Here is a 15,911-nt window from a genome sequence, read left to right as displayed (position 1 = left end):
AGATGTATCTCATCAGGTGGTGCTAGATGTCTCGAAACAATTGTCATGATTAATAATAAACTCTTGTATATTCCATCTTGTTTGCCAATTTGTTCTTTATACTTCTCATTCTCAGAGAGGCATGTAGCAAAATTACTGGAAAATTAAAGAAAGATGAGTTAAATTTCTATTTAAAAAACATAGGAAAGAGAAAAAAACTGACAAGAAAATTAAAAAAAACAAAACTTTTCAAACTGCAGTTAAAAATTAGCATTACATAAAGGGGGCTGATCTTAAATGGTAAACACAACAATTAACATTGAATCTCTTGTTACATAACTGTTGACTAAATCCTGGCTTTCTGTAAGACACAAGTAGGAAATAAAACATTATATTTTCACTGTGCTAGCTTATATAAAAAAAAAACAATAGAAGTGCTATGTTTGAAAATAATCCTTTTTTTAGTTTCTTTTAGAATCTGCACTCATGCTTGCATAATGTAAGCATCAATGTATTTCCTCAACAACAGTTGTTCTCAAATGGGGTCTATATGGCCCTTGGGGGAAGTTGGGGGTCTGTGTAAGATTTTGTTGTTTATATTTCTACAATCATCATCATTTAACATGATGGGGCATCACTTTGAAGAATTTTTAGTCGACTGAATGACCTCGGTACATTTTTTAAAGTCTGGTACCTGTTTTATTGGCCTCTTTTGTTGAACTGTTAAGTTATAGGGATGTAAACACGCCAACACCATTTGCCAAGTGGTGGCCGGGGAACAAACAGAAACAAAGACACACACACATATACAAGATGGGCTTCCTTCAGTTTCCATCTACTAAATCTACTCACAAAGCTTTGGTCAACCTGAGGCTATATTAAAAGTCAATTGCTCGAGGTGCTACGCAGTGGGACTGAGCTGAGAGCCATGTGGTTGGGAAGCAAACTTCTTACCACATGAAACAATACCACAGCCACATGAAACAATAAGGATGTCACTACCACACTCGAAACTAGTGCCTACTCACTCTATTTCTGGATCACTTATTGCTGCCATCTCTGAACTTCTAAACAATTCCACACCAATAGTCTACCAATCTTGTTAATGACTTCCATATTATCTGCATATTTATTAGGCAATAAAATTAATTAATTTTCACTGACATGTTTTCTCCTTGTACAATATCAGTGTCTGTTCAAGTTACACTCTTTGGTTTAAAAAAACAAAAAGACACAAAAAAAAAACATTTCCTGTCAAGGTAGTTATTTATATACAATAGTGGCAGGGCTGGTATTACAAAAATATTTTTTTTTGCCAAAATTTAGAAGCCACCAGTTTGAATGAAAAAGAAAAAAGCTACCCCTCCACCCAACCCCACCTTGCCATGCAGAGGTTTAATTCATTCCCTTTCTAATAGAAAGGCAATAAATATTAAAACCATTAAAACAAACTCTTAAACAAAAAAACAAAAACAAAAAAATAAACAGTCAATAGATGTACTGAGTCTGGCTTCAAATTCATCAGAGAGCATTAAAAACGCAAATAGCTGAGGAAGCAAATGTCAGCAATGAAACGACTGGATAATCCTTTCTACTATAGGCACAAGGTCTGAAATTTGGAGAAGGGGACTAGTCGATTACATCGACCCCCAGTACTCAGCTGGTACTTATTTTATTGACCCTCAAAAGGTTGAAAGGCAAAGTCAACCTCTGCAGAATTTGAACTCAGAATGTGAAGATGGACAAAATTTTGCTAAGCATTTCGCCCGGTGTTCTAATGATTATGTCAGCTTAGCCAGCAGTTTTTGTCAAAAGGGGTAAGTTGTTTAAATTGATCCCAGTACTTAACTAACTGGTACTATTTCATTGGCCTCAAAAGGATGACAGGCAAAGTTGACCTTAGTAGGATTTGAACTCAAAATGTACAGAGCTTTTTTTCGGATGCTCTAACAATTCTGCTAGCTACCCAAACTCAGTAGGGAGGAGATGACTGTGGATCCTAATAATGGGTGATATACAGTGCTACAAAAGACCTGTCCAACCATGACACAAGGCTTGTGTTTGGAACCCATATATGTACACACACACAAAGTTGCCAATCTTACCTTGCTTCCCCCTCACTCCTTCTCAGATACCTATTGCTCCCTTTTCCTCTTCCCAACTCCTGTCTCCTTATCATTCCGTAGCCCTCCATCCCTCATTTCTCCACCAACTATGCAAACTGCACCACTCACTTTACTTCACTCTGACCCCACCAAATAAGAGGCTGCATTGGACCACTCTTACTCTCCTCTTATGCAAATACACTAACTTTACCCTGCTATATTCCCAGCCAGCACTCTCCACTCTGGGCCACCTCTATTGCCACCCATCACCTACCCTTATTTTTGTTCACTTCTGCTTTTGCAAATCAGTCTTCTACCAAGTCCACCCTCCAAATAATCTTACCTTTCCCCCATCATACCCTTGTTCTTTCCATCCTCTTTACCCATCCTGAGATACTCTCTACATTCACAATTTGTATTTGTGGCAGCGTTCACCTGAGGTGGGTTGAGCTGGTTCTGACCAACGAGTTCATCTTGTCCCTCATAAACGCTGACCACATCTGAAGGTCAGCCCTAATATACCAGCAGGTAAAATAATGCTTCTGCCTGTCGCCCAAAAATCCAGCTTGAAAATTTTACAAATGCCTGACTGGGGGAGCAAGCACAACTGACAGTGCAGACACCATAGCCGTAGTTGTCATTTGTTGTTCATGTTTGGGGTTTCAGTGGAAATAAAAGTTCATATGTGGTCCCCAGTCACACGCACACACACTTTGGGGATAATGCGATCCATGGCAGCTCATTTTGCTGTTGATTGTCAATTGTCGCAGATGACCTGCTGACCAAGTCACCACCAATTATTGGAGAAGTTGTAGCCTGGGTTTGAAGTCTAACTACCGGATGCAGTTTTAAGTCTTACCCCGGACATTTACTCTCCTATCCTCACCTCTCAACCACTAATCTCTGGCCTTTCAGCAGTCATTGCTCCCTTTCCTATTTCCCTCCTTGGTCTTACACATCTTAGGTGGCTGAGTACTCTGGTATTAGTGTCATGAGAAAATGTACCCAGTACACTTTGGCAATGGGAAGAACATCCATCTGCAGAAACCAAGCTGGATAACACATATAGGAGCAACAGTCTTTAGAAACAGCAACTGCCAGTAAAAAGATGTCTTGGATATAACCCACCCAATCCATACCAGTATGGAAAGTTAATGTAAAATGACACCAGCGATAATGATTATTACTGGTATTTCATTTGTTTAAAGTATATTCAAGTAGCCAACAACATCTGGGTCAAAGCATGGGATAGTTTAAATTGCTTAAACCCAATACTCTGACCACTCAACTTGTGTCTACACATACCCTCCTTTGCTCAATCACAACTATTTTTATGAGGTGGGGGTGCTAAGCAGTGATGTGCATAAATGTAATGTCATTGCCAGTTTGAATATGCCAGTGGCAGGTTCGAATTTGTAAACAAGTCATTCTCTGCCTTTTGTCATGGAGAAAATTTCTTGCTGCACACATTTGTCTACAGCAAGAAATTTTCTCCCGTGAATGGCTTACTCTTTTACTCGTTTCAGTCATTTGACTGCAGCCATGCTGGAGCACTGCCTTTAGCCGAACAAATCGACTCCAGAACTTTTTCTTTGGAAGCCTAGTACTTATTCTATTGGTCTCTTTTACTGAACTGCTAAGTTACAGGGATATAAACACACCAACATCGGTCGTCAGGTGATGGTGGGGAGGGAACAAACACAGACACACAAATACATATATATATATATATATATATATATATATATATATATGACGGGTTTCTTTCAGTTTCCGTCTACCAAATCCACTCACAAGGCTTTGGTCAGCCTGAGGCTATAGTAGAAGACATTTGCCCAAGCTGTCACACAATGAGACAGAACTCGGAACCATGTGGTTGGGAAGCAAATTCCTTACCACACAGCCACTCCTGTTTACAAATTTGAACTTGCCACAAGTATATGAATAACATTACCATTATCTTTATCTGGAATTAATTCTAATTCCTTTACACCCACTTCTCTTTCTCTCAACACACACCATCGCTCAGATTCTGACCATCACCGTTTAGCATTTAGACTGGCCATATCCAGACCAAATATTCCATCTGTTTTATGTTCAAACCAACCAGATCTGGTTTCCCATTACTATCCTACAATGTCATTTTAAAAATAAACAATCTCAACATTGAAATTTCAAAGCTACAAGATAAAACTTGGTTAATTCTAAACAATGTGAATAAATAAGAATTACATTTGACAGAGTTATCAGAATGTTAAAAGGTTAAAACTGCTTTGTTAAAAAATGTTCAGGATGAAACTAAGAAGGTATTGGATCAGTAACTGACAGTATTGCAAGTTCAAATCTACTATAATTCCTTGTTGCCTCTGTGGGGTAAAAAAAAAAAAAAAATCAAGGCCCAAAACAAAAACCCTCTTTGTATATATGACTGGTCTGAGAAAGTTATCTAAAGTACACTAGCAACCTATCCAAGAAGATAGGTTACTAGTATACTATCTCTGTGGAGAAAACCAAAACATATACAGTGATAGATACAGACATACATACATACATATATGCAATGATGCATAGAGACACACACACATATGTACAGTGATATAAACACACACACACATACACTGATATATACACTGACATACATACAGAGATGAATAGAGGCACATATGCAGACAGACTCATATATATTTGTCCTTGTCAGAATCATGTTCTAATATCAGTAATGAGGCGGCAAGATGTGTGAAATTAGTCTGTAGAGAGAATTTAATGTCAGTATTCTGACTGTGAAAATACCAACAGTTAAGATCAGATCAGGTTTGGTTTTACAGATAAGAAGTACTGTGAGAGGGAGGGAGGCAGAGAGAGAGGGGGGGGGAGAGAGGATATTATAACAGAGGCAAAGTGAAGGGAAGTGGAAGCATGTTGCAGTGGTGGGAGGTTAAAAGGTGATACAGCAGTAATGGGAGATGAACAGAGAGGAGGGGGAATAAAACTGCTCTCCCTTACTCCCACTATATGGTACAGAAGCCCCCCCTCCACACGCAACCAAGTAGCTAGGGAGTTGGAATAGAAACGCTAAAGCTCAGTGAGGGAGGGAAAGAGGTAGAGAGAGAGAGAGAGTGAGAGATAAAGGTAAAACTGAAACAGAAGTGGTGAGAGAGCAGAGCTAGAGAGAATGAGAGATCAGACAGAGGTGAAAAGTTGAGAAGTAAGAAAGACTTGAATAATTATTATTGGAAAGGACATTCTTACTTTAAAGAAGTGACAGTCAGAAGAGCCATCTTTGATTTGTCATGTGGTTTCATGTCTTTTTTATCCAGGGCTAAATTAAGACCCACAGAGGCCCTAAGCGCTGAAAACCATTTTGGTGCCCCCATATATATGTAATTCAAAGTATAAGCAACAATAAACCATACAGTAAGATGGAAAATAAGGTTTATTTTTGCATAATTCCACTTTATTAATGTCTGAATAGTTTTCTCCAACATTTTTTTAATTGCAAAGACTTTGATCAGATCCTCATAACAACACCATGTACAGGCTCCAGTCTGGATGCCCTTCCTCATGCCAACCACTCCGAGAGTGTAGTGGGTGCTTTTTTTATGTGCCACTGGCACCGGGGCCAGAGGGGGGGGGGCTGGCATCGACCACGATGGATGGTGCTTTTTACGTGCCATTGGCACAGAAGCCAGTCAAGGTGGCGCTGGCATTGGCCATGTTTGGGTGGTGCTTTTTATGTGCCACCAGCACGGGGATCACAACTACAATTTCCATTTGATTGTGATTTGATTTGATTTTGATGTACTTGACTCAATAGGTCTTCTCAAGCACGGCATGTCAACCTACGATACAAGGAACTTTTGGATATATACAAATTATAAAAATAATCTTTTCTACTGGAAGCACAAGGCCACAAACTTGGGGGAAGGGATTAAGTCGATTACATCGACCTCAGTACACAACTGGTACTTAATTTATCGACCCTGAAAGGATGAATGGTAAAGTCAACCTAGGCGGAATTTGATCTCAGAATGTAGCAGCAGATGAAATGCCACTAAGCATTTTGCCCAGCATTCTAACGATTCTGCCAGCATGCCGCCTTAAGGAATGACATGATAATGATAATGATAATGATAATGATAATGATAGCTGGATGATATAAAATTAAATGAAGAACAGAAAGATAGAATGATGTACCCATAGAACAGTGAAGGCGCGTGGTCTTGTGGTTTGGGTATTGCAATCATGATTGTAAGATTGTGGTTTTGCTGACCAGATTGGGCAGCATGTTCTTGAGCAAGACATTTCATTTCCCACTGTTCCAGTTCACTCAGTTGTTATATGAGTTCCAGTAATAACTCAGAAATTAGCCCTGTGATGGACTGGTGTTGCATTCAGAGGTTAATGTAATATCAGTTAACATGGGAACTGAATCAAATTTCTTTATAAGTCCTAGGGCTCAAGATAGACCTAAGTAAAATCTAAGTCAATAGCACATCATCATCATCATCATTTAACGTCTGCTTTCCATGCTAGCATGGGTTGGATGGTTCGACTGGGGTCTGGGAAGCCAGGAGGCTGCACCAGGCCCCAATCTGATCTGGCAGTGTTTCTGGAGCTGGATGCCCTTCCTAATGCCAACCACTCCGAGAGTGTAGTGGGTGCTTTTTACGTGCCACCGGCACAGGGGCCAGAGGAGTTGGCATCGACCATGATCAGATGGTGCTTTTTACGTGATCATCATTTAATGTCCCTTTTCTATGCTGGCATGGGTTGGATGGTTTGATACAGGCTGACAAGCTGGAGGGCTGCGCCAGGCCCCGCCTGTCCATTTTGGTATGGTTTCTATGGCTAGATGCCCTTCTTAATGCCAACAACTTCACACAGTGTATTGGGTGATTTTGTCCATCCCAACGCTCAGAGTTCAAATTCCACTGCAGTCCTTTGCTTCTCATCCCTTCGAGGTCAATAAAATAAGAACCAGTTGATGTAATGAATTTAACTCCGACCCTAAAACTGCTGCATGGAGTGAGGCATGGTGTCTGAGGGAGAGAGAGAGATGGCGATTTTGAGAAGGACTGAGAGAGCAATGGTGAGAGAAATGTGTGGTGCGAAGCTGTCTGATTAGAGGAGGACTGATGGAGATGCTGGGGTTGGAGGAATCGGTGGAATGGCTGGCAAGGGCGAATGGAGTGAGGTGATATGGGTTTGTGTTGAGGAGGGATGTGGAGTATGTTCTGAGGAGGGTGTTTGAGTCTGAGGTAAATGGACTGCAAAAGCGAGGTAAACTGAGGAAAATGTGGAGGGGACAGGTGGAGGAGGAGATTGGGAAGGTTGGCTTGAGAAAGGAGGATGCCTAAAACTGGGCAAGATGGTGTGAGGGCGGTTGCTATGGCATTGAGGTAGATCTGGCCACCCCCGTTAATTGGAGACAAAACCCAGATTTAAAACACTGGATACATGCACACTCACACACAGAACATCATCATCATCATCATCATCACAATTTTGTTGTTACTGATCCCAGATCAGCTCTGATCAAGCAGACCGATGGTGGACGGTATTCCAGCTGTGACCACCTCATCTTATTTCCAGATAATGTATCATACACTACATTCTCTCTGGTGGGTTTTTTTGTTTTTTTTTGCCAGTAGGGTGTGATCTGAAGGAGACTTGGCTGCTATTTTTAGCAACTACAGAGACTTCATCTGGCTTGTAGGTTATTTAGTTCCCCTTGCATAGGATTTTTCTTTTTCTCATGTATTTCAGTAATTGCATTCTGGTGGGGGTGGTGGGGGGCACTAATTGTTTTCACAGATGAATTACCTTCCAACATCAAACCATTTAGCTATACAGAGAGAAAAGGGAGACCCCCACCCCACCCCACCCCAAAGGCTTTTGCTATCCAAATAGTCTGGTGCAAGCAAAGTTGTAGTACTTTTCGTTTAGTATGGTTGTAATTCAAGTGATATTTAGCTGCTGTTTCTAGTAAATCAAGTAACCACATAGAGATGAACTCCCTCACTGGCCCAAGAGATGTGTCTCTTATTAACAACCACACAGCTTGACTCCATCAGTAATCCAGTATTTTAACTCCTCATCTTTTGAAATAATATAAAGTTTGAAAAAGGCACAGGCATGCATGGATGTGTGGTTAAGAAGTGCTCTTTCCAGCCACACAGTCTTGAGTTCAGTCCCACTTTGTGGCATCTTAAGCAAGTGTTTTTTTTTACTATAGCCCTGTGAGTGGATCTGGTTGACAGAAACTGGGAGAAGTCTGTCGTATAAGTGTGTGTGTGTGTGTGTGTGTGTGTCAGTACGTTTGTGTGCATGTGTGTGTGTGTACCAATGCATGTGTGTGTGTGTGTGTGTATGTGCCAGTGCATGTGTGTGTGCCTGTCTGCCAGTGCGTGTGTGTAGCTAAATGTATGCATTTCTCTGAATATCATTGAGCCACAAGCTATAACATTGTTTCCCCTTTTTTGTCAACAAATTGTTAGCTTTGCCCCTTTGATGATGTGCAGAACAAGAAGTACTTAAAGAAAAAAAAACCCAAGGATTACCACCTGAAACAGCATCCTGCTACTAAACAACACCTTAGTAAAATACTTGTCTAACCCATGCTAGTCTGGGAAAACAGATGTGAAAATGAACAAGTATCATTTAATGATGTCTCTTCCTCCAGTTGAATGACAAGTCTTAATTAGTCGGCTACTTTCCTCCGACTTTGCACCATGCGCCACAAGTTTGGAAGTCAAAGTAAAAAGAATTGTCATTTAGTCTCAGGTCCATTTTCTTTACCCTTTTCAAGCCCTAGGACTAACGAGGCTAGTTACTTGGTGTCCATACTGTATAAGTGACTGAGGTCACAACATTCTCTCTGGACAGGATGCCAGTCCATCGCAGGGTTCTAGTGCATCAATTTTGAGGGGAGGGGCCAGGTCAGCAACATTACCACCCATATTTGACTTATTTTATTGACCCTCCCCGCAAGCGATGAAAGGTAAAGTTGACCTCAGTGTGATTTGAACTCAGAATGTAAAGAGCTGGAAGAAATGACGCTAACCATTTTACCTGATGTGCTAACAATTCTGCAAGGTTGTTACCTTCCCAGGTCCATTAAGACTATATTATTTAAAGCAGGGGGTGGGGAAACTTTTTAATGCAGCAGGCAAAAATTTCCAATGAAAAAGGTCCACGGGCAGACCACAAGTTCTAACACTTATATCTGTGTAAGTCTTGTATGTATCTATGTATAATTCGATATAATAAAGATAAGTTAAACACATTAAATTAACGCGGAACATCTTCATTAACGCTACCACTGAATTTAGGATGTTTAGATTACTTAAGCGGTATTCTCTATTTTTCAGCTAGAGTGTAGTTGGGTCTCAAGGGGGGGGGGGTACAAACCTAGCAATTTGTGTTTTATAGTGAAACTCTAGGCATAAGACCTGAAATTTTTGGGGAGGGGACCAGTCGATTACATTGACCCCAGTATGCAACTGGTACTTAATTTATCGACTTCGAAAGGACGAAAGGCAAAGTTGACCTCGGCAGAAAACAAAATTTCCATTCAGATGGCGATTACTGGATGATTTTCTGTTTGAGTCTGTTTGAAGTCATTGTGGAAACGCGATCTATGTTGCAAATAGGCATATGAATATTGCATAAATTTTATAATTGAAAAAATTTACTATATTTTGTACATACAAGTATATCGACCTGCGGGTGCAATTATGTCCACGGGCAGGGGTGTCCTTTATTTAGCTAAGATAGAAGGGATACTAAAAGGCAATTTAGCTATTTTGGTGGGTCAAGCAACTACATAGCGGCTCCTTTGTGGTAAGAGCTTAGAACAGAGGAATTTGAACTTGGTTTCATTTCTTCCGAGATCATAGAGTTAAAGCTATGGCTTTCATCTCCATCATGGCAGCGCATCAAGGGAAACTGAAGATGGAGTTTAAACTAGATAAAAATTAAAAATTCTTTTAAGTTCTAGGGAGAAATATTTACAAAGAAGGACATGATAAACCAAACGACTAACAGTCTAGCATGATTTAGCTTATCAGGTCATTTACTAGACAACTAAAGCATAATAATTGTAGATGACAAAAGCGAAATCATGATGGCACCTATACCAGTGGAGCACTAAGAGTACCGTCCGAGCGAGATTGTTGCCAGAGCAGCTGGACTGGCTCCTGTGTAGATGCCACATAAAATACACTATTTTGAGCATGGCCGTTGCCAGTACTGTAAGACTGGCCCTCGTGCCGGTGGCACGTTAAAGCATCCACTACACTCTCTGAGTGGTTGGCGTTAGGAAGGGCATCCAGCTGTAGAAACTCTGCCAGATCAGATTGGAGCCTGGTGTAGTCATCTGGTTCACTAGTCCTCAGTCAAATTGTCCAACCCATGCTAGCATGGAAAGCGGACGCTAAACGATGATGATGATGATGACAAAAGGAAAAAACATCAGGATTAGACTTCAGTAAAATATTCTAGAGGTAATGCTACAAAGACTTAGATGGTTGAGGGTGAGCTATTTCAGTAAAATAGAGGAGTTCTTAATGTCAGCTTTAATTAGATATGTATTTTCTCATGTTATGTCGTTGCTGTTAAAACTAAGACTAAGCTATATAAATTCCTGACCGCACAACTGGCTCACTCACTCCATAATGGATAGCCAGAGAACTTAGGGAGGCCTAAGCATCAGCCAGCCAGCTGGTTATTATTATTTTAACATTACCAATTCATTTTAGTTTTCCATTTTTAAGGCAGCTATGTAGTGAGAGAAAGAGAAAAGATGGATGAGTGTTTGTGTGTGTGTATATATATATATATATATATATATATATATATATATATATATATACAGAGAGAGAGAGAGAGAGAGAGAGAGAGAGAGAGAGAGAGAGAGAGGGAAAGAGGGATTTTGGCAAATACCTCACTTCTAGCATTTCACAACAGGAAAAAAATTCTACTTCAGAACAAATTGACCTAACATCAATTCATAAGTGTAAAAATTTTGGAGAGCTTTGTTAATATCTAAATATATTTAGTTATGTACACAGCCATCAAATATATTAGTTAAGAAAGTGTTAACATATATAATGCAGAGAGCACTAAAAAGCTAACAGGAAATAATGCTGTGGTGAGGGAGAAAAACTACTTTAGTTGTGACTAATATTATTTTAATAATGCTGACAAGAATGGGAGACAATGTCGGACAGGCTTCAGACTTATTATGACCTTATCAGCATAGTATATACTTTGCCATCCTAGCTGTTGAATTGCTAGTGAATGCTTTGTCTTCATGTAGTGCTGTAGTCATCAACCGAAATACATACGACCCTTGGAAGTCCACATAAGATTTTGCTGTTAAAATTTATGTGCAATAAATAGCTTATGCTTCTACAATGCACAAAATATTAAAATTTTCTATCCAATTCCTAATAGTATTTTATCATAGAAATACAGGAGGATTCTTTTAATATACATTGAATGGCTCTGGAGGTCCAGTAGAGTAAAGCAAGAAACAAAGGGGTCCATTGGTAAAAAAAATGGTTGAGAACCACTGATGTAGTCTGTTAAGATCACACATCCGTCAGGCACCATCCATTCTGCTGTAGGCCATTAACCGTCACAACCTATTCTTAGGTCAAAACACTTTATATGAATCAGGCTTCTAATATCAGAAATCACGAAAAGGAATATTATTACTTACACATTAAAGGAAAGGCAACCCCAAGTAAGAAGACTATTACAGCTCCCAGCATGTAGACAAGAAGGTAGCCAGCACCAAGTACTATCAACACACTGATGATTGGATGGTCTCTCTTGAACTTGCGGCTTTTCCACTGGTTATTGGTACAGAACACAAACCCTCCGAAAGCAGCTGCAATAGCCACAAAACCAAACACCATTTTCACAGGATGGATTACACTGAAATCAAGAATAAATTAATCAATTTTATTTTTTTTGTTTTACTTATATTTCTTTCATGTTCTTCCTCTTTTTTAAAATTAGTATTATTAGTTTTTCAATGTCTATTGGAAAGGTTGTAAGATGCAACGAAAATTTTAGAAAAATAATTAAGTAAATGGGTGGAAACTTTACCGGTGAGTGTGTTAAATAATAAGGCACTAAAAGAGAATGACTCTCCCCAGACAGAACAAATTAGTTTTATTTCTTCATAAACTTAAAAAATGCAAGGAAATGGATCAAACTGGAATATAAAAGGTAATGTATTTTGCCTTTTTCAGTGTATAATTTCCTAATTAATGAGTGACCAGCAAGAAGTTGCTAATTCATGAATTTGTAGCACAAAGCTCTGTATCATTAGGTATCATTGAAAAATATAATTGTTTAAAACTAATATACTTTAAAATGTTATAACATGAAGCCGTGGAGAAAGTTTTTCCAAAGTCCACTGCATGCCACACAAAAACATGCAGTGTTGCTCTTGACATAAATACCATAGATTTACCATCACAACTCTACGGTCACCAGGACTTCTCTACATCCATATAGACTTCACCTAACTACATATTTTCGGTCATTTTGGTGCTTACCACCTGGCCATGCTATGTCACAAAAGAGATAACTAACTAAAAAGTTAATGTTATCACTAATATTTTTCTTTTACTGCAATTCACGTGTTGCATGACACTATGTATCATAAAATGAGTTTCTGAGTAGAAGTGTAACATACTTTTTATTTTGTCTTGTTCTGTTTTGAATATTAACCCTTTTGTTACTGTATTTATTTTGAGATGCTCTTTATTTCTTTCAATTACTTTAAATTTAACAGAGAATTTAGTAAAATAAGTCATCATTCAACTAGTGTTAGGAACATAAATTGTGACTAAGGTTTGGTGGAAGATTTTAATTCAAAACTTATGAAAACAAGACATTTGTACTCAGAGCCAGAGCCAGTTTCAGCTGGGTTGGTAACGGAAGGGTTAAAAGTATTTCCACAGTTTCTTTCTTGACCAATAGAGATGATGTCATTCTATATATCAGCAAGGGTTGTCTACAACTGCATTTTTGGTTGCATAAGAAAAGCCCAGAGATATATATTTTCTTTTTATTTTCCTCTTCACTGTTTGATAGAGAATAGAGGTATTGATGCACTTTCCTTTGTTACACAGCTCTGCCCAGTAGAGTTTTTCCTCTGGTAGATAAGTGGTATCTAGGGCCTGCTTGCTCGAACAAGCTCTAGTGGAAGAAAGAAGGCTGGAAACACTTTTGTTATTCAATTCAAACTCTTCGCTCAATCACTCACTTGGCAAAATGTGTGCACGTGTGTTATTGCTGCTGGATAAAGAAAGCATTTGCATGAGTGCATTGCTGTTATGAATGTCTACTTCAATATTTGTGTTTTCTGCCAAAAAAAAATTTTTTTTTCCCTCCTTGTAAAATGTTTACATTTTGCTGTGCAATTAAATTAGCTTTCTGTTTTTCTAGCTGGTTTATGTGCTGCTATATTCAATTGAATTTTATGGTGGGCATTATCTCTCTGTTGAGTGGTAGCCATTTTTAGGCTGAATGTAAACACAGAAATTCATGTTTAAAAAAAGTTTGGAAATGACCAACCTTTTCACTCAAAATGTGAGCGAGATCCAGATATTTTACAGAATAGTTTTCTGAAGGAGATATTTAAAAACAGAAATGGCTTTTCATTCAGTCACATGCAACAAGCCTTTCCATACCAAATTTAAAGACTACTACTACTACTAATAATAATAATAATGTTCAAATTTTGGTACAAGGTATGCAGTTTTAGTGGGAGGGGTTGGTCAATTATACTGACCCCAGCACTTGACTAGCACTTTATTTTATTGACCTTAAAAAAAAAATTATATTGGGGTGTCCTGAGAGATGACCTAAATAGATAGATAGATAGATTTTAAAAACTGAAAGACAAAGTTGACATAAGCAGGATTTGAACTCAAAATGTAGAGAGCCAGAATGCCCCTAAGCATTTCATCTGATGTGCTAATGATTCTGCCAGCTTTGCCACCTAAAAGAATTATATTATTGACTACAAAAGAATGAAAGGCAAAAATCAACCTTAACTTCATAGCATTTTGTCCAATGTTTTACCGATTCTGCCATCTAGGGTTTTAATAAGAATAATGGTTTCTATCACAGACACCAGACCACAAATTTGGTGCATGGGCTTAAGACAATACAGAACTTATTTTATTGTCTTCCTTCCAAATGGATGAAAAGCAAATAAAAGACTTCATTAAACTTAGGGAAACAAAAACAAATAAAAAAGAAACAACTAAAGGAGTTCAACAAATACTGAGAAAAAAAGAATGGCACTAATGTAATTAATAAACCTTGAGTGAGCAGAGATCTCTGATCAAAGATAATCTATTTCTGGTCATTTTTGTCTTTTTAGAAGTATTTTATCTTACGTGTCCTTCCTTATATTACACGGTGAGAGTGTGATGAGGGAGATTTGGCTGCTATTTCTAAATATGAATGGTGGTTGATATGGAAAATAAAAGATAACTATAATGCAGTTTTTAAGTATTAACTAGTTGAGCATTAATTGTCAACCTCAATAACAAGAAGAAAAATATAACAAATAAATGTCAGTTATAAAATCAGGTTTATATCAACAAGCACCATTTGATTTGTTTAATTACACTCCATAACACACAAGTGAAGTGGAATCAATTATTGGCAAACATTGTAAAATCAATTTGATGTGATAGCTATCAAATTTAGGTCACCAGGTCACACTTATACTAAAGGCTTGAATATTCAAAAAAATTAAAGGTGTTAAAAATATTCATTTCTTTATTGCCCATAGGGGGCTAAACATAGAGGGGACAAACAAGGACAGACAAAGGGATTAAGTCGAATACATCGACCCCAGTGCATAACTGGTACTTATTTAATCGACTCTGAAAGGATGAAAGGCAAAGTCGACCTCAGCGGAATTTGAACTCAGAACGTAGTGGCAGACGGAATGCTGCTAAGCATTTCACCTGGCATGCTAACGTTTCTGCCAGCTCGCCATTGTCCAACCAGTGTCCAATGCAAGAATTTAGCAGACTGTAACTGAAGAAGTCTGTTGTTGGTGGTGGTGGTGGCGTGTGTGTGTAGTTGAGTAGTTCTCTTCCCAACCACATGGCACTGTATCACTGTCTCACTGTGTGGCACCTTGGGCAAGTATCTTTTTCTTTAGCCCTAGGCTGACCAAAGCACTGTCAGTAGATTTGGTAGAAGGAAGCTGAAAGATTTACAAAATGTAGAAGAAGAGAATAACAGTGATGACTCTTTGGATGAATCAGATGGAGATGTTTTTGAATTCATTGGATGAGTAAGTGTATTTTCATAGCAAAAATGATGGAGATCTTGAAGACACCATTCAAAATCTTAAGGAGAATAATACAGTATTATTACAAACTCCTGATTTTATTGAAAATATGTAATTGTAAATCATTAGCATCCAAACACCAACTGACAAAATTTCAAGCCTGGATGTAAAAAAAAATTGACATAGGTGCAGGAGTGGGTGTGTGGTAAGTAGCTTGCTTACCAACTACATGGTTCCGGGTTCAGTCCCACTGCGTGGCACCTTGGACAAGTGTCTTCTACTATAGGCTTGGGCCGACCAAAGCCTTGTGAGTGGATTTGGTAGACGGAAACTGAAAGAAGCCCGTCATATATATGTATGTGTGTTTGTGTGTCTGTGTTTGTCCCCCCACCATCGCTTGACAACCGATGCTGGTGTGTTTACGTCCCCGTAACTTAGCGGTTCGGCAAAAAGAGACTGATAGAATAAGTACTAGGCTTACAAAGAATAAG

The 15,911-nt window shown here is 38.7% G+C and overlaps 1 protein-coding gene across 1 annotated transcript in view; it reads right to left on the bottom strand.

The window, feature by feature from the left end:
- LOC106883521 (PRA1 family protein 3) overlaps positions 1-15,911 on the bottom strand; it is a 57,628-nt gene that overhangs the window by 3,377 nt on the left and 38,340 nt on the right. The window contains exons 2-3 of the mRNA XM_014934552.2: positions 11,809-12,026; positions 62-135 (exon numbers count right to left, since the gene is read on the bottom strand). Coding sequence (XP_014790038.1) covers positions 62-135; positions 11,809-12,026 — 292 coding nt within the window. The remainder of the gene's footprint in view (positions 1-61; positions 136-11,808; positions 12,027-15,911) is intronic.

This window comes from Octopus bimaculoides, chromosome 4 (assembly GCF_001194135.2).
Source record: "Octopus bimaculoides isolate UCB-OBI-ISO-001 chromosome 4, ASM119413v2, whole genome shotgun sequence".
Lineage (NCBI taxonomy): Eukaryota > Metazoa > Mollusca > Cephalopoda > Octopoda > Octopodidae > Octopus > Octopus bimaculoides.
The sequence above is the reverse complement of the archived record's forward strand: the minus strand, read 5'-3'. Positions and strand labels throughout refer to the sequence as shown.